Raw genomic sequence first — 20,716 nt, 5'->3', positions numbered from 1 at the left:
TCCTGTATCCTCAAGCTGTTTTCCTCATTAGCAGTTTAATAGCTGACTCAGGATACTGTGAACAGGAGGCCATTTAAGGACAGGCCAATCAGAGTAAAAAACACATCAGTCCTGCAACCAATCCATCAGCTTTAACACTATTCTGTTTTTTTACCCATCGGGCCCTTAGGGCCATTAACAAAAGCAGAATGCTATTAAAGGGCAATGCTCGTTTTTGACAACCTGGACCTTATTTACGACATATTATAAGAAGTTTGACTCACCGAGATCACTTTGGTGTAGTTCGGAGGCCTGTAGAAGAAATTTAAAATCCAGCGCGAGCCAGTATATCCATGTAATGACGGTGGACGGGGCAACGAGAATGCAGTTTCTCAAAATCTATTTTCGGCCGCTAAACGGTTGTTTTCATCAATCAGATTGGATGAATCGACAGTTGAGATTCCTCAACGCGAGGCATTGTAGTGGTTTTCAAATACGGGGTCTTTAGCCTCTGTAATATGATCTTTACACGCCTTTCCCCACTTGCTCCAGCACGCATGCGCACAGGCCAGCGCGCAGACTGGCTATTCTCCGGCTCACATTCTCTGCGCTACGATCGGATTGTTGCTGACGAATGACGACGACAATATTCTCGGCACCAACAACGATCGTAGCGCAGAGAATGTGAGCCGGAGAATAGCCAGTCTGCGCGCTGGCCTGTGCGCATGCGTGCTGGAGCAAGTGGGGAAAGGCGTGTAAAGATCATATTACAGAGGCTAAAGACCCCGTATTTGAAAACCACTACAATGCCTCGCGTTGAGGAATCTCAACTGTCGATTCATCCAATCTGATTGATGAAAACAACCGTTTAGCGGCCGAAAATAGATTTTGAGAAACTGCATTCTCGTTGCCCCGTCCACCGTCATTACATGGATATACTGGCTCGCGCTGGATTTTAAATTTCTTCTACAGGCCTCCGAACTACACAAAAGTGATCTCGGTGAGTCAAACTTCTTATAATATGTCGTAAATAAGGTCCAGGTTGTCAAAAACGAGCATTGCCCTTTAAGTGAGAGGAACTTTCACACTCGTAATACGTGTCCCTCCCATTCCCTAACTTAGTTACTGCTAATTTCATTAGGGTGCTCTGAAATAGTCTCTCTCCTCTTATCTACCCTCCTATAATAGGCTCTCTCTGCTCTCTGTCTGTCTTTCTCTCTCTCTCTCTCCTTTCTCTCTAATATCTCTCTCCCCTAGCTCTGTGTTCTTCCCAGCGCCTTTCCTGGGTGACACAGCAAACCTGACAGACTTCTCATAAACATCAAAGCAATGTATTAGAGGGATTCAACTCAAACTTTATATTTGCAACAGAGGACACTTGGGGCCCTGGTGGTTTGACAACAGCACAGAGAAAAGCTGGGCTTCTGATTGATTTCTCTCAATGTCAGCTGGGTGTTGGGAGAGAGTTAGAAAGACACACACACACACACACACAGACACACACACACACACAGGGAGAGACTACCCCGCCTGCGTGATTTCATCTTGGGTTGATCATTTCATGATTATAAACTGCTATTCAACCAACAAACATTAATGCTTCTGTAGGGGGCTCCCTCAACATCTCCTACTGTATAGCCTGCCAGTGCAGGGTTTAGGTGATAGCTGGAGTCTTAAACCGATTTGGACAGTTAATTCTACTTTGAAGCAGCACTCATCTCATTCATTCCTTATCGCCCCCTAGACTAACCCTCAACACTTTCCCTCCACACAACAGTGAATCTAATGGCTTAATCTCACAGAGGAGCAATACAGTTTACAGCTTACTGTGAGGGGAAGGTGGCGGACTGCTCTCTGCTGTCTGCTACTTTTATAGCCTGAGCCCTATAGATGAGATTCATTCACTTATTCAAGATTAATTAATTAATTAATTTGTTAATTTGCTCATTCACTCATTCGTTCATTCGTTCATTCGTTCATTCGTTCATTCGTTCGTTCGTTCGTTCATTCGTTCGTTCGTCATCTGAACGACTGAATGAGCCAGTCTATTATTAATAGTCTATATTGGCTCAAATGGGTGAACTGTTTTTTTTCTTTTTCCCTCTGGAAAATGAGTCTTCTGCTGTCTGTTCCTGGGTAGGATGGACTTACGTTATCATCTCGAAGCTTCTCTATGGTGAGCTTAGCCTCCATGAGGTGGTTGTTGAGAACGATGATCTCTCTCCCGAGAGCTCGCTTCTCCTCTTCATGGTGCTGGGACTTGATGAGAGGGAGAGAGCGAAAGGAGAGGGGAGAGAGGGAGGAGAGGGGAGAGAGGGAGGAGAGGGGAGAGTAGGCAAGGGAGATAGGTGAGAGGATGAGTGGAGGCGAGGAAGAGAGGGAGAGACGGGAAAATAAGAGGATTTGATGTGAAGACAATGAGAAAACAGAAAGAGGGGGAGAAAATAGTTGAGGTTTAGAGAGGAAGAGGGGGAGTGAGTGGAGAGGAAGAAAGTAGTCAGTCAGTATCAGTCAGAAGCCTGTGCCAGTAGCAGGTCTTAATTAAAAGAAGATTACACTTGCAAGAGACCGTATCAAATCAATTACTCTGGAAGAAGTGAGCCAGAGAGAGAGAGAGAGAGATCGAAAGTCATTATTTTCCCAACTTTAGACCCCTGTGGTATACTAGAGGGCGTGTGACTGGTGTTGAAGGAACTGTCATTTACGTTTCAGAAAAGTGACACAATACCCAAGGGGCAAAGGGGTTTTACAGACATGGAATGTTGTAAAAGGTTGTGCACCACAAATTATATCTAGGACCTTCTAGGATCATAACCTGGGTGGACAACCTGGTCAACTAGCTACTGGAAAGCTACAGGCAGCGAAAATTGCAAATGGCCGCCACGGTTTCCGCACCATCCTTTAATTGGTATTCTGTGTGGTAGGTCAAACCAAACTGCGTTAAACCTATCTGGAAATAAGATTAAATGAAATTGAATTTGTGCAAATCAATGTCTCTATTTTTACGAAAAAATATATTTGATAATGAAAGAAACAAAATTCCTGGTGGCAAAACATTTATTTCACTTTAATACGCTCTTCTTGGTTATTAACTACAAATTGACAATGCTCATCAGCAGATATGACTCAGAAGTTGAACACAAAATAATCATCCACTTGGCCAGAATTAGAAAACAGGATTGCCATTTTACAAACGTAACGTACACTGAATATAAATGTGCAATGTTTTCCAGTCATTTGCAGTCTCATTTTACAGTCACTGCTGCTCTTAAATGTTGTGTGTGTGTATCCTGCTGGAACTACATTTGTGTTTCTCTGTTTGCTGCCAATGCCTCAAATGCTTTCCAGTACAGTCACTGCTGCTCTTAAATGTTGTGTGTGTGTATCCTGCTGGAACTGCATTTCCATCATCCAGAGACCATCCAAATTCTGTGCACGTGGGGATTTCTGGCTTGGCGATGTGGGCGTGCTTGTCAAGAGCTGCCCTTTTAAGGTGCAGGAGAAATGTGTTCTCTGTTGGGGGCATAGGTTTAAGAGTGTTGATCTGTTGTTCAGGGACTTGTATTCTCTCAGTTTGCCCAGATCAGAATCCTCAAATAGCCCTTTTCCACCAAATGAACTCTGGTTCGTGAACCGGTTCGTTTCAAAATTCCTGGAACCTTGGTTCTGTCCAGAGAACGGGCCCGCGTTTTGACCAGTTTTGAGCCGAACCGTTGTACGTCAGCCCACGCCCATGATGTCGTCACTGTTCGCACTGAAGAACCTACTATTTTGTGGTGCCGGTTCGGAACCAGTTTTCGGGTTCCCGAACTCATTCCTTTTTGGTCGAAATGCTAGGAACCATTCAAAATTAGGTTCGCGAACCGGCACCGAACCGGTTCCCTCTTGGTGGAAAAGGCCTATAAGTGATCAGCTGTGGGTGTGTACACAGCTACGGTGAGGTCTTGTGCCTGGTTGAGATCATCTGTTATGGCATCGGTGGGGTTCTCACCAAACTCTTTAAGTGCAAGTATGTCCAGACTCATGCTGCTCTTGAACCATGTCTTCTTTCCAGTGAAATATGGATAACTAGAGGTATCTCTATCACTCACACTGTGGACAAATGGCATGGTACAACACTGTGAAGGTCCCAGTGCCACAACCATTTATAGGCAAGTATGCATTCTGGACTGTTCTCACCCAGAGCTCTGGTAGATCGCTGAGGTGGGTTGAACCATACAGTGTAGTACAGGCACATGGTAATGATGTTGGTGTAATTGGCATGTATGATAACTGTCAACTCCTTCATTCTGGACACTGTAGAGGGTGTGGAGTATTATCCAAGTGTCAGCTTCCTGCTGTATGGATTCCAGAGCAGGAACATCTATAACAGACCCTTCTGTGAGCACCCCGCTCTTCGTCTCTTCTTTGAATCCCCCACGCAGGTATAGATGAGTTGGGCCATGAGCAGGCTCCTGTTGCTTATTCCCACACCATTTCTCACAGAGGAAGCTCTGAAGGTTTGCTTTGCTAGCTGACGCTAGTAGACACATTTTCTACCTGCCAGTAGCCATGTTTCCATCCACTTGTCAATCGAATTGTGTGAGGATCGCTAAAAATATCCATCAAGTTTCCATCTAGAGCTTTAAATCGGATAAAGCATTCATCACAAAAGACTTTTATTGAACAAGAGAAAATCCGATGAGATCGACAGTACAACCTTTTTGCCGATTTTCATGACTTTTAATCGAATTTTACTGTTTCCATAAGGCATTTTTAATTCGACATAACTTAATTCGCATAAAACGTGTGGATGGAAACATGGCTAGTGTGTGTTTCTCTGTTTGCTGCCAATGCCTCAAATGCTTTCCAGTACACAAGCTTTTTCGCAATAGAGGTAACATTGTTTAGACACACCCTGTAGCTTTCCAGTAGCTAGTTGACCAGGTTGTCCACCCAGGTTGTTACCCTTAAAAGTCCTAGATATCATTTCTGGTGCTCTCTCTCTCTCTTCCTCTCTCATCCTCTCACTTATTCTATTATTTCTCCCTCTCTCCCTCCATCATGCTCCTTTCTCTCCCTCTTCTTTTGTCTCTCTCTTTCCTTCTTCTCTCGCTCTCTCTCCCTCCATTTTCCTCTTCCTCTCTCCATTTCCCTCTTTTCTCTCTCTCCATCACTATCTTTGTCTCTCCCTTTCCTTCTTCTCTCTTCCTCAATCTTCATATTTTATCTCTGTCTCCTTCCATCTTCCCTCTCTCTCTCTCTGTCCTCCCATCTCCCTCCCTTCTCTCTCTCTCGTTCTCTCCCTCTTTCTAATTATGACCCTTCAGTCGAACACTGCTGTGTTCACAAATTATGCATCATTGACTCTCCTACCAATTCCATCTCTAGCAATCCTATTGTTTTGATATGCGGGGGCGGGAGAACAATCTAATAGGCAGCAATTAATGTCAGTTGAAGCAATAGCCCAGCATTGATATTCTGATCCACTCTGTATGATGCTCAATCAATAATAGCATGCAGCTTTGGCAGTCTCTCTCTCTCCCTCCCTCCCTCTTTCTCTCTTTTCTCTCTCTTTGTCTCTCTCTCCCTCCTCTCTCAATTCTTTTTTTCTATGTCAATGGTTTTTTGGTGTGATAAGAAAATACAGTATTCCCAAAGCAAACATGTATTGAATGACAATTACATTGTAATATTTAAATAAAATCTCTCTCTTTCTCTACTACATATTACAGTCATTTCTCTGGCCGCTGAGGGAGGCTTAGCTATGGTATACCTCCTCCATAGACTGAGGGCTGGCCTCCCTGGCACAGCTCAAGACTAATCCCACCATCCATCTGCAATGAAGAACCATCACTCAACGTGTTAATATGTTCTCCAGGACCAGCACCAGGACACCTGAGTCTGTCCACTCCCAGCTCCAGGACCAGCACCAGGACACCTGAGTCTGTCCACTCCCAGCTCCAGGACCAGCACCAAGACACCTGAGTCTGTCCACTCCCAGCTCCAGGACCAGCACCAGGACACCTGAGTCTGTCCACTCCCAGCACCAGGACCAGCACCAAGACACCTGAGTCTGTCCACTCCCAGCTCCAGGACCAGCACCAGGACACCTGAGTCTGTCCACTCCCAGCTCCAGGACCAGCACCAGGACACCTGAGTCTGTCCACTCCAAGCTCCAGGACCAGCACCAAGACACCTGAGTCTGTCCACTCCCAGGACCAGCACCAGGACACCTGAGTCTGTCCACTCCCAGCTCCAGGACCAGCACCAGGACACCTGAGTCTGTCCACTCCAAGCTCCAGGACCAGCACCAAGACACCTGAGTCTGTCCACTCCCAGGACCAGCACCAGGACACCTGAATCTGTCCACTCCCAGGTCACTCTGTTCTGGTTCTCATACCCAATCCCCCTCACATTCGGTATGGTCATTTGACCACGCACGCACGCACGCACGCACGCACGCACGCACGCGCACACACACACAGTGCCCTGGTCTTATTGACAACAGAATTAGGAGAGTGAAGAATTCAGATTCTTGGTTCTCTATTAAATAGTTTAGCCTCAATCATGAGGTACTGAATCTGAATCATATCTACTGTAGTCAGATTTTTTTCTCCATTAAAATAAATCTTTATTTAGGTTAGCCTTCTTTCAGGACGTGCCTGAAGTGGAGTAGTGAGGACATTAGAGAAGGGATTAGCATATGAGCATGACAGGGTCCATGGCTGTAATTACACAGTTAGGTTAGACAGTGACTCACACATCCACTAACTGACTCTCTAACAGTTACAGAGCTCTCTCCAGACACAGAGCTGCTCAAACTCAAAAACGACAAAAGACAAAAAGTGGGTATTGTTCTGGAAATTTCTGTCACAGAGTATTGTTCAGGAGAGATTCAATGCCAAAATTCTAAGTTTAACAAAGTTTATTACATGCAAGCAGCACATAGCCACATACAATACATACAAACAGCACAATAACATACAAACACCCTCAATAACCCGTCTGGAGAAGGGGACCGTCAAACCTCAGTTGCTTCATGCACACAGCAGTCTACAATGTGAGAAATAGAGGGCCAGATCTGCGGTTACAGTCAACATTTATACAATGAAAAACAACCTTGGTATCTGGGACGATTCCCAGCCATCGCCTCCCACCCCCCAGTCTAGCCGGAATCCTGTTTTGTCGACAGAGAGACTGGCAAGGCTGGGGCGGGAGCAGAGACAGTTACTTCAACAAAAACACAACATTACAAAGTGCATACGGTAGCATTCTTTCTCTAGCCAAGGTATGAGGGGCCAGTTCTGTGGCCTAAACAGCAGACACTAGTACTGTATGTCAAATTAATTCAAATAATATCTAATAACAAATAATTTCCATTGCAGTATTTCATCCTCATATTTTTTTTAATTCAATGTAGTACAGTCATTACACCGGTGGCAGCAGTGTGTGAAGACGTGTGTTGTCCTTGTCAACGTCAGATGGAGGCCTCCTCTCACCTTCTTTCCTAATTACTGCCTAGTGACTGTGCAACAAGTGTTTCCATGGTAACACCTAAAATCTGTCTTTTCTCCTGACCTCCAGTGTGTGTGAGGTACAGGTGCAGCTGAAGACAGGGAAACATGTTTGTGTGGAAGTGTGAAACTAGTACAAGACCATAGGGTGAGCTCTAGAACACTGTATGCCTTTAATATACCTAAATACCCCTCAACACACACACACTCACAGTACACATACACAACACACAACACATGCACACACACATACAGTACACATACACAACACATGCACATGCACACGCACACGCACACACACACACACACACACACACACACTACACATACACAACACACACAACACATGCACACACACGTACACACATACAGTACACATACACAACACATGCATACGCACACACACACACACACACACACACACACACACACACACACACACAGTACACATACACAACACACACATACACAACACACACACACACACAGCCTGACATTTAGTTGGTACAGTATGTCTCAGTTGAGATAATCTCTAGGCAACGGATAAAGCCCAATCCCCGTGTGACACAATTACTGAAGGTTGGAGTTGGGAGAGGAGAGGGGAAGACTCACCATTATGCAGGCGCTCCTGACAGAAAACAAGGTTCTGAAAGAAACTTAACCCTCTTAAGAAATATCCACCTGCTCCCAAGTTTGAATCAGTCATTTTTGGTCCTCAGGGAACAGTGTCCCATATTGGGAGCTGGGGCCACACTGACCTCCAGCAGGCTGATGTGTTCCAGCTGACTTTTTTCCCATTACTTCCCTTTTTGATGCTCATCATTAGTGAGCCTGAGAAAGGTTTTTGGAGAACTGAACTTGCTTTCTACCTGGATCAAAGTCCTGCCGGACGGCTTATATTTTAAAGCTATGACAGGCTGTAATTAAGATTGGACGGTTGATTCTATACTGATCGCATAGAGAGTGAGAACACTTGCCTAAAGGAAGTTGCTCAGTCAAAATCCCCAACATTTATTAACATTTGGGGGTAGGTAGTAACAGTGGTTAGAGCATCAGGCCAGTGACCGAAAGGTTGCTGGTGTGAGACTGGGCCAGGCCACTTGACAAGGTGGGAACTTAACTGGTGCCTGGAGGGTTGCTGGCGAGTTCCCATCAGTCATTGCTACCATTGTGCCCTTGAGCAAGGCACTTAAAGGAGTAGTAAAGGGAAAATGCATGTTTAGCCCTGTTTTAAGGTTACTTATGATCATATACAATGGTTCAGATCAAAACGTTGACAAAACTAGCACTTTTGAGAAAGTCTGATAATTGCTCTACCACCGTTTTGGTCATACAATGGATGTGGGTGGGCACCTTGAAAAAAAACATGTTAAACTCTCAATTTCAAAGACACTATAACAAGCGCTATAACAAGCTAAAATACTTAAAAGTAGCAAAAACCCAATCGATTGCTGTAGCGCCCCCCATGGCCAAATAGGGTTCAAACTGCTTGTGTGAGTAGGTAATGTGATGTTCTACAATTTACTAATGGACATGAAATCGGCAGATACAATTTTTATGTCGATATGAGCGTACCCCATTGCACTTTCATCGTATTTTCATTGACAATTTCAATGACCTGATAGTTCAAATGGGGTTATGGCATTGTGCACTTGTTGCCTTTGATGCATTCATCATGCACTTGTTGCCTTTGATGCACTCATTGCACTTGATGCATTGCCCCCAGTATTGCTGCTTGCAGCTATAGGCCCATTTTGCACTGTCCTGTTTTGTTCTTGTGCTACAGTACAGTATGTATTATTATTATTGTCATGCACCAACAGACCCAGGATAACCCCCCACACATGGTGATGCTTTGAAGCTTCAAAGAGACCACCACCACAGAAGAAGACTACCTAGGAAAAATAATTTCACTCAGACAGAACGCGTCTAAATAAGTTATTTAATGGTAGCGCCAAGGCCTCAAAAACCCAGCATTTGTTAAAATAGACCCTTTTACTTAGGTAAGTGAAGTTTCATGTTTATCTGACTGATATGAGCGCCTTCTCCTAAATAGGCCGACACCGATTTATTTTGACGGCAAAGTGAATGGAGCAGCAAAGGGCTGTTGTCTGGCATGAGCGAGCGGAATGCGACAACGGGACTGAGAAGGGCTAGGCCTACATTATCTATTAGTCTAATAGCCTAAGTGTAATGAGAATAGCTCGCTCACAAGCAGGTTCATTATCAATAGGCTATGCTGAGCATGTTAAACTGTAGGCTATTCCTATTGGGCTGTCAGGCCTACATGAGTTGGCGATCTTTACATAGCCTACATTCATTTAAATGACTCACAGTACCCTTAATTGTCTTACAATCTCAATCATATGTTTTATTTTTTTATTAATGAAATTTTGGATACTCATAACTACTGTGAAGTGAAGAGTAGGCTAGGCTAGGCCTACGCTAGCCTTGCTAAAGTTAGGAATGGAATAGGCTATGCCTATGGTGATCTAGCCTGGTATGACCCTCCCGATCTGGCAAGCTCACTGCTTCGCTCCGCAATATCGGTCTGGCCTTCGCCCCATAGAGAGCGATTATGTGGGCGGGGGTACTTGCCTTGACAGAGAAACACCTTCAGCCAATCAGAGTTCAGCAAACTTTTGCCAAATCCAGTCGGAAGAACGGCAAAAACATATTTTCCACCGAGAAACTCCGATAGTGCATACTCTTGTTCTTGTTTAAGTGTTGTGATTAAGTCTATTTCTGCAATAACTGCACTTATAGCTGCGTTTATACTTCTAATGTTAACGTTACCACTCGTTGTTTCAGGAGCCGCCATGTTTGTTAAGCGAGCGGCAGGGACACGAACCAATCAGGGGCTGCTTTCCACTGTGGGGCGGGACAGCAGTTAAAACGCAGTCCCCGATTGGCCCAGTATGGTCTGGATTTTGGCATAATTGCTCTGGAGGAGGCGAAGGCCAGAGCGTTCTGGGTTACGCCGGGTTCAAACCGGAAGCGTCAGCGCAGACTGTTTCCGTTCGGCGCCCATGTTAACCAACGTGACTGTTCACACTGGCAGCGTCCCGTAGCAAAGCTCTGCGGCCGGCTCGCGCGCTGCAGCGGATAGTTTACGCTTCTGGTCTATTTTTGCGTGAGCCGCGAGTGAATGCAAGAAAATTTGCAAACATCGGACAAGGGAAAAGTTTTTTTTTTTCTTCAAATAAAACCTATTTCTACAAGGTGTTGGCCGTCCAGTTTGTATATAATGTAGACACAAACATATATTTGTCATTTCTCAAGTAGGTAGCAATTAAGAATAGGCTTTAAAACTGTGATTTAAACGTCTATCTTTTTTCTGTCAAGTAAAGATTTCATTTCAGTAGCCGAAATCTGTAATTGTATACTAGCCTACGTATTCGCTGTTTATAGTTAGCCATAGTTAGCCGTCAGCTGCATTCACTCCGATGTATTTCCAAACGCGAAAAAAACGGCAGTGAAAAACAATCCGAGTCTGGTAATGATGAGTTTGTAGATGATTGACGACATCAAGTTAATCCTCGAAGTGGAAAAATACAGGGAGTTGTAAGCCTGTGTGAACATAGCGTAAGTGAAACAGAATGTGAGCTCGCGAGAACAGGATGGTCGTACCAGGCTAGGAGAGAGGGGGACAGAGAGAGAACGGGATGGTCGTACCAGGCTAGGAGAGAGGGGGACAGAGAGAGAAGGGGATGGTTGTACCAGGCTAGGAGAGGGGGACAGAGAGAGAAGGGGATGGTCGTACCAGGCTAGGATAGAGGGGGACAGAGAGAGAACAGTAGGTTGTAGTCTTTTTGTAAGCTAATGTAAAATTAATTTGATAGGCTATTCACATAACTTTACTCTATTTTTTACTTCAGTGAAGAATTTTTACAGCTCACTTTTCTGGCCCCCGGGTGATACTGTTTTTTTGCTTCCCTCTGGAATATGTAGGGGTAGGTCGTATGCCCACCTCCCCTGTCCTCTGTAAAGCGCATTGTGTTGCCTCTGGGTATGAAATGCGCTATACAAATAAAGCTTTGATTGATTTTGATTGATTGATTTATTTACCATTATGAGCTGGTGATCTGGGAGTCCTAGTTCCACCTGCTTCTTACGAGATCTTGCTTCCTACACCAGCTGTGAGAGAACGCAGCAGTGATACATACACCGAGGGTGCGCCGACTTGTTTTCTTTTGCTCTGTAACTGCGTTGGTAGCCAAATTTAGGTTATGGCTGAAACAGTTAAGCCATGGCCATTTCAGGTTTGCAACGGCCAATCCGTTGTTATCTGTTATTGCAGCAGGTTTAGAGTCGTTCAACTGCCAGTTTGCCGCTGCAGACTCTAGCAAGATGATCAGCTGTGTGTTTGCTCAGGGAAAACGCTGTTTGCAGGCATATTGATTAGAGAGACCATTCCGGTGTGATGGTGTGGAAAGTGAGCGACATGTATGGCGTCATGTTGCGCGCTGACCACATCAGTTGTTAGGAAGTAGTGATCTGCCTCGGCCACCAGCTTCTGCACATCTGCTCGAACTTTATTGTAGAGGTCGGGCATTACCTTTTTGGAAAAATACTTTCTCCCGGGCAGCTCGTAGGCCTACTGCGGATCGAGTTTTTCCACCATTTCTTTAAACTCCTTCTTCTCCACCGTGTGGAATGACACCATTCCCTTTGCAAGGTAATTGCTATTTGCACCAGTGCATGTCTTCCAGCGCACGCTGTCCCTCTTATATTTAGACAATTTCACGAAGGCACCAACTATACTAGGCTGCAGTTTGCTGGTCGATGGGCCTGCACGTTCTCACAGTAGGCCATCGTAATGCGCAGTATATGTTTTTGCTGCACCTCATTTAGCAGTGGACAATTTAACACGATTAAATCATAATAAAATAACAACAACAATAATATATTTTATTCAGAATAGCATAATTCTTTAGACGGTTTTGCTGACTACACCGTCCAGATGTAATAGTACCGCAGGTATACCGTAATTCCCGAAAAACCGCCCAACCCTAGTTGGCTGTGTTCCAAACCCTCTCCTGCCAGGTTCTAGTCCCAGGCAGTTGGCTGTGTTCCAAACCATCTCCAACTAGGTTCTACTCCCAGGCAGTGGGCTGCATTCCAAACCCTCTCCTGCTAGGTTCTAGTCACAGGCAGTGGGCTACGTTCCATACCCTCTCCTGCAAGGTTCTAGTCCCAGGCAGTAGGCTGCGTTCGATAGTCTCTCCTGCTAGGTTCGGGCCACCATAGCAAGCGAGAGGGAGCCTGATCGATGGAGCTTGAGGCGAAAATGGCGAAAATGCATAGGCCTATTAATATCGAATGGAAATTAGCCTATGCACGTTGGTTCTCACACTTTATTTAAGTAGTCTATATTTATTTTCAAAGAGTTTCGTTCTATTTTAGCCTATCGGATAAAAGGCCGAAATTAGGCTATAGGCCTAGCCTATGAATTCCAATCAGCGCAGCCGTAGGCCTTAAATTAAAATGTTACGAGAAGCCTACATGTTGCCTAACCTCTTGCACTTTTAAATAAAAAAATTCTATATCTAGACATGCATTGTGGCATTTCTTTATTTAGCCCAGCCCGCCTATCAGTTGTTTCTCAACAGTTATGTCCTCCTCATCCTCATAGCCTACTGCGATGTCCGTGGTTATAACGACGCTGTTTTATTGATAAAAATGGTAGGCTAAAACTGGAAAGAGAAATTAGTAAACACATATTACTGTTGCGAATCCCAAACCAATTAGCCTACATCTTCAAATCTGATTCATGCAATTGAAATAAAAATTCATGTTCCAGCCTACAGTCGCAATTCAAAGGTGACTTTTTTTGTGGCTGTGCAATTACATATAGACCTAGCGCATGGAATCATGACAGCCTATCACACATTTAATCATACAGATGCGAAATAAGACAATAAATGGCATATATAAGCTACACAACGGCCAATCACCGCGACAAACACCTATAATAGGCCTAATATTATATTATAATATAATGACCGGAATTTCTCCAGTTTGTCCGGAAAAGATTAATCTTCCCGGACACATTGACCGATACCGATTTTCTCTAACAGAAACCCTGGTTAAAATACCTCCTCCTTTGTTCACCTTCTGCTCTGCCAGTTTTTACATTGAATTTCTCTTTCACATGACCTTCACATGACCTTTACCGAAGTGTTTGTGTCTCTTCAGAACTTTTAATTGCATCGTCGATTTCGATGGAATGTCTTTTGTTCAGTGTGTCTGATTTCTGCCAAGAACAGTTCCTGTAGGACATTTTACCCTTGAAATGCCATCATATGACATGAAACGGAATGGTAATCCCAATGTGGCTTGTTTGTTACGCAAACCTTTAATATTCCCTTCCATGATTATGTACTAGAAACAGGGACAGTCAATTTCTTTGAAAAGTCAACCATGCTCCAAATCATCTCATAGGACTGGAATACGTTAAACAGGAGGAATGTGTGGGGGTGGGGAGGAAGAGAAGAGAGAGAGAGATAAAGAGAGTGAGAGAGATGGTTAGATGTATACAGTTAGAGTTACAGTATATACTACACCTTTATACATGTATGTCGTAGGGCATTAACAGAAAAGTCATGTTTTTTTCCCTCTCTCTCTCTGTTTCTGTATTTGAGATAGTCTCAATGCCAGACTCATGAGAGTTATTGCGCTGATACACTACGTTAGCTATGCTAACTACGTTGCTGCATGCTGCTGATCTCTCTATTATGTAGTATGTGGAGCGCGGCAATTCAACTGACAGGGAGAGACTATGCTCGCTAGCCATATCGGAGCTAATAAGACTGTTAACATGTATTCTCTATGCGTATATACTACTGTACATACGGTATTCTGGGTTGCCCTCTCTTGGCGGGAAAACGCATGAGCTTGATGTCAGCTGCTCTGGTGTTTGTAAACTGGAGTTAATAAAGCCGGGTTAACTTAAGATAAACATGCTTATTTGGAGTAGGCTAACATTGGTAGCAGAGGATGGTTAGCAGAAGATGGCTACTGCTAAATATAAAGTTCCACCGAAGTTCGACGAAACTCGACCATACGAGTGTTGGAAAAATGAATTGACATTTGGAAGCTGGTTACTGACCTTGATAAGAAGAAACAAGCCCTCACTGTCGTCCTGGTGCTTGAAGGAAGGGCAAGGGACATCGGCATGGAAATACCCGCCTTAGATTTGAACAAAGACACCGGTATGGACACACTGATAGCAAAACTAGATAGCATGTTTCTCAAAGAAGAGAGAGATCGCGCATATGATGCGTATTCTTATTTTGAATGTATCAAAAAGGACAGCTCAGTGTCTATGGCGGACTATGTGATTGACTTTGAACAGCGATACAACCGAATGAAGAAGTACAATATGACTCTTCCTGACGCCGTGTTAGTTTTTAAACTTTTGGACACGGCTTGTCTAGACTAAAAAAATAGGCAAATGGCGCTGACAGCGTGTACGGATTTAACTTTTGCTGCAATGAAATCCGCACTGAAGAGGATTTTTAGCGCATCAAATGGAATACAAGTAAACGATGAAGCGTTCTTCACAGAGCAACGTTCACAAGGAAGAAACAAACGACAAACAACGCAGCAGGTTGGACAACAAAGGCAACCATTACCGGGTACCAACCCACTGGATAGGTTCGGCAAGAGATCAAAATGTGCTATATGTCAGAGCATGTTCCATTGGGCTAAAGACTGTCCTCACAAGAATAACGAACAAGTAAAGCTAACTGAAGATGTAAAGGTAGAGGAATGGGACATCACACTGTTTACAAAAGCCTCAATGTCTGAATCAGAGATCTTCCTGACTGAGTCTTTAGGGACTGCCATCATTGACACTGCATGTACTCGTACAGTGTGTGGAGAAAAATGGTTGGACAGCTTTGTCACTGATCTCAGACAAAGCCAAGTGAACCAGATGGCACAAAGTGAAACTCCAAGCTGCAGACCATTCCATTTTGTAGATGGGAATATAGTACATTCCTCCAGAATAGTGAAACTGCCCGCCAAAATAGGACAGAAAAAATGTCGAGTGGAAACTGAAGTATTCAAAGCTGATATTCCACTGCTGCTAAGTAAGACTTCATTGAAAAGGGCAGGAACCATATTGGACATGGAGAATGATAGAGCTGTGATGTTTAAGCAGAATATCCCTCTTGAATTCACCAGTTCAGGACACTACTGTATAGATATCAGAGACAAGGACACAGGAACAAATTAAACTGAAACTGAAGCCTTGACAGCTGCAGAAAACAGCCAGAATGAAGATGAGGTCCTTACAGTCACAGAAAATATGACCTCAAATGAGAAACGCAAAGTTCTTCTGAAACTGCACAAACCGTTCGGTCACGCCTCTGCAGAAAGACTACAGCGACTCATCCGCAGCTCGGGAAATAAAGACAAAGAATGTGACACTGTTTTACCACAGATAGTACAGGACTGTGACATATGCCAGAGGTACAGCAAGACAAAGCCGAAGCCTACTACTGTGGGCTTGCCTCTTGTTTCAGAGTATAATGAAACAGTCGCAGTGGACTTGCACGAGTTGGAACCAAGCATATGGTGCCTCCATATCATTGACCAGTTTACACGTTTCAGCGCTGGAAACATTGTGAAAACCAAGAAGTCCTCTGAAATAGTCAACTCTTCCCTTCATACATGGATCAGCGTCCACCGCCCCCCACAGAGACGCTACAGTGATAATGGAGGAGAATTGAATAATGCAGAGTTCCGTGACATGGCAGAGAACTTTAAGACGAAAACAACGGCAGGATACAGTCTTATGGACATTTGTAAAAAATTATATTTTCATCATTCTGTAGTTATTTTTTGATGTCACAAAGGAACAAAGCAGTCTACAACATTTACACATCATTTATAACAGGTGAAGAAAAAGTCCATAAGACATTTGTAAATGATAAATAGTTTCAACTTTAGATTGACGCATGCAAAAACCTCTACAAATGATTTATAGATGTTTTATAGACATTCATAGTTTACACTTTAGATTAGCGCATGCAAAAACCTTTACAAATCATTTGTTAAACATGAAAAACAAAGACGTCTAGTTATTGGTGTAAAATGTTAAAAGCAATTAAAAATGAGTTACTACACATAAACTAATGTTATTTAATGTTGAACAAATCATTTACAAATACTGTTGATGATGTTATAAATCATCTACAGATCATTTTTGAATGTTAAACTAGTGTATTTATAAATAATATATGACTCATTTATAAACATGTATAAATGATTTGTTAACTAGTAGTTTATAATGGTCTTTGGGGCTGCAATAATGTCTACAAATGATTTGTAGACTTTTAGTAAATGTTTAACAAATCATTTGATAACATGAAAAACAAATAAATAAGGCATTCTTAAAATCATTTACAAATGTTTTACTACATTTTAACTAACATTAATTAATGAACACATCATTTACAAGTAATGTTGATAATGTGTTATAAATCATCTACAGATCATTTGTGAATCTTTAACTAGTATATTTACAAATCATTTATGAATCACTTACACATGTTTATAAATGATCTGTTAATGATTAGCTCATTATTGTTAAATGTTTTATATATCATCTACAGATCATTTGTGAATGTTTAACTAAGATATTTACAAATAATTTATGAATCATTTATACATGTTTATAAATGATCTGTTAATGATTAGTTTACTATTAACAAATGTTTTATAAATGCCTTATAACTGATCATTATTATAAAGTGTTACCGAAATAAAGAACTGGCACAATAATAATGTCTTTGAGGAAGTTGAAGATGCAGGTCAAAAATGTATTTCCACCAGATGGGTTTGTAGTCTTAAGGAAACTCCCAAGGGTATTGTGCCTAAAGCATGACTGGTTGCCAGAGGTTTTGAAGAGCTAAATATTCAAGAGTTACAGAAAGATTCCCCCACCTGTGCCTTAGATCCGCTGAGACTTATGTTATCAGTGATATGTCAAAACCAATGGGAAGTCCATTCTATGGACATCAAATCTGCGTTCTTGCAGGGTATGGAGCTTTCCAGGGATATTTATATCCGCCCCCCCTTAGAGGCAGGATGTCAATATGTTGTATGGAAACTAAAGAAATGTGTTTATGGTCTTGCAGACGCATCACTATTGGTACAACAAAGTGAAGGAAATCATGCTGAGTACTGGTGGTAGAGTGTCACAGGTGGATCCGGCAGTCTTTTATGTATAGGTATAGGTATTGCATTTGTAACGCGCTCCCTATCCAGTTGTTACACTGGCCCGGAGCGCCATTCACACACCAATGGCGGCAGCTGCCATGCAAGGCGCTTGCCTGCTCATTGGGAGCAATTTGGGGTTCAGTGTCTTGCCCAAGGACACTTCGACAGGTAGTCAGGAGGAGCCGGGATTCGAACCACCGACCCTACGATCACTGAACGACCCGCTCTACCAACTGAGCTATACCGCCGCCGCTTTTACTGGTTGGATGAGCAATGTAAGGTCACTGGGGTGCTTGCATGTCATGTAGATGATTTTCTTTGGGCAGGCTCATCAAACTTTTCATCCAATGTGATCCCTCAACTAAAGTCTGCATTCCAGGTTGGGCGTGAGGAGCATGAAAAGTTCTCCTATGTAGGAATGGATTTTGTAACTGTTAACGGTGAAGTCCAGGTACATGAACAAAGTTACATTGAGAACCTGCAGCCTATTCCCATACAAGCAGGTCGTGCCACACAGAGAAATTAACTCCTTAACGAATCTGAGAGAGAGCAGTTACGATCTGCTAAGACCTGATGTTATGTTTGATTCATGTTGTTTAGCTTCTAATATAAAAGGGGCAACAGTACAGTCTATTCATGATGCTAATAAGAATATCCGTAAGCTAAAGTCTGAAAAGGTGACACTCAGATTTCAACATCTGGGAAACAGTGATGCTTTGAACCTGATAGTTTTCAGTGATGCTTCATTTGGAAACCTCCCAGACGGAGGTACGCAGGGAGGTACTTTTATAACACTTATGGGAGAAAGAGGGAAGTTTTCCCCCCTCTGTTGGCAGTCCAAGAAAATCAGGCGAGTGGTCCGCAGTACCATTGCAGGGGAAACTCTTGCCATGTCAGATGGGATAGACAATGCCATTTTTCTGGCCACATTCTTTTCTGAGCTCACTCCTGGACATGCTGAACTGAATGCCCCCTCTGTACTCTGTGTGACTGATAACCACTCTCTGTTCGATGCCCTCAAGTCCACAAAACAAGTCACAGAGAAGAGATTTAGGTTGGAAATCAGCAGCATTAAGGAGCTCATACAAAGCAAGATGATCAAGGAGGTGCGTTGGTCAGACACAAAATCTCAACTCGCTGACTGTCTCACAAAAAAGGGAGCATCGGCTCTTGTGCTCTTAAAAGCACTCAGTGAAGGACAATGGGATCTGGGTTAAAGTGTGTGTTGATATGGAACATTGAAAGCACTTTTGTTTTATGTAGGTTCTCAAATGTTTCCCTAACTTATGTTGACTACTCAGGGAATGTAAAACATTTTTGTTTTAGTCACTGTATGAGTGGTTTATACTTCATGCAATGTTGAAAGTTTTTTATTTCTTAAAAAAAAAAAATAGAATAATGAGATTGTTAACATGTATTCTCTATGCGTATATACTACTGGATATACGGTATTCTGGGTTGCCCTCTCTTGGCGGGAAAACGCATGCGCAGTCAGTCTGTGTGGAGTTGAGCTTGATGTCGGCTGCTCTGGGTGTTGTAAACTGGAGTTAATAAAGCCGGGTTAACTTAAGATAAACGTTGTGCTTATTTGGAGTAGGCTAACAAAGACAACTAGCAGCTTATATTACCTTCCGATGATGACAGCGGCGACGTTCCTCACGAGTGTTTGCTTAGTTAGCTACGTTCGCAATACCACATGTGGACAAGTAGCGTTGATTGTCTGCTCAGTTCGCAAATTCAATTTGCACATGTGAAAAACGATAGCGACGTTCATCAGGTTTGTCTTCTCAGTTAGTAAATCCACACGGCCATAATTACTCCCCCTTACGTGAGCTATGCTAATGCCGTGACCAATGCACACATTGCTGACTTACTTCAGGGGGGTATTCCACAAAGCTGGCTAACTAAGTAAGCCTGACTTCTGCACAAAGTAAAACCCGGAAAGCTATTTTTTTTCTTCAGTCCATGTTCCAGATTTGAAGAGTTTCCAGGTTTTACTCATTGCAAAAGTCAGGCTTACTCAGTTAGCCAGCTTTGTGGAATACCCCCCAGGCCATTATGTTATGGTGTTTTGTTGTTGTTGTTGCTGTATCTATGTAGGCTAGGCTATTCCTCCGCTGTGTAAGTGTGCTGACTGTGATGACGTCATCACACGACTTGTCGACTCGACTTTATTGATAGATAAGTCGACCTGAAAAAATCTGAAGTCGTTAATGCCCTAGCACTATGTCGTTACTTTCCTACACCAGGTTTCTCCTCTAGCCCCTAGCCGGCCCAACGGAAACAGCTTAATCATCCATCACCGGAGAGGAGAAATTCATTTTGCTCACAGACTTCTTTCATTACAGTAGGAGATGAGCCAAGCCTCTGATATCTGATGAGGCCAGAACCCATTATGGCCCTGATCAGTCCTGAGTATGGGCCTGCTCTGTCTCACCACTGGGATCTGAGGGTAGAGAGGCCCTGAGGCCTGGCTGGGGTTATGCTGGCTGTAATAGTTTTCTAACAAGGTTTGGTGACGAGCAGATCACTCCGGACATTGATTGTGCTCCAGTCTTTGATCACGTAATGGCTGTGAGAGTGGCTCTCTCCGCAAGGTTGGTGTGAAGCCATCGATCAGCTTAGAGTTCTCATCTCTTACCACAGTCCAGAGAGATGGAGAGATGGATAAATTGAGATATATAGAAAGTTGGAGGGACGGAGAGATGAAAAAATGAAAGACAGAGACCAACCAGCACGGCCCAGAGAGTTAGGTTGGTTGAGTCATAGCCTACATTTCTGATGTGGTGTTATTTCATTATCAATTATGATAATTCTCTCTTCCCCCCTCTTCCTCTCTCCTCCTCTCTCCCCTCTTCTCTCTTTATCTCTTCTTTCTCATCATCTCTCGTCTTCTGTTCTAACACTCCTCCTCTCCCCACTGTCTTCTCTTCTCTCTTCCTGTCCTCCTCTCTCCACTAACTCTTCGAACTCCTCAAACGTTGTATAACTGTTCCAATCATGGCCCCTCC

At 43.3% G+C, this 20,716-nt stretch overlaps 1 protein-coding gene across 1 annotated transcript in view; it reads right to left on the bottom strand.

Moving 5' to 3' along the window:
• begain (brain-enriched guanylate kinase-associated) overlaps nt 1-20,716 on the bottom strand; it is a gene marked incomplete at both ends in the record, with an annotated part of 39,877 nt that overhangs the window by 4,323 nt on the left and 14,838 nt on the right. Inside the window, one exon of the mRNA XM_084438980.1 lies at nt 2,131-2,238. Within this exon, the coding sequence (XP_084295106.1) occupies nt 2,131-2,238 (108 nt within the window). The remainder of the gene's footprint in view (nt 1-2,130; nt 2,239-20,716) is intronic.

Source organism: Borostomias antarcticus (genome assembly GCF_949987555.1).
Source record: "Borostomias antarcticus genome assembly, chromosome: 5".
Classification (NCBI taxonomy): domain Eukaryota; kingdom Metazoa; phylum Chordata; class Actinopteri; order Stomiiformes; family Stomiidae; genus Borostomias; species Borostomias antarcticus.
Note: the sequence above shows the minus strand (reverse complement) of the source record. Positions and strands in the feature narration are given on the sequence as shown.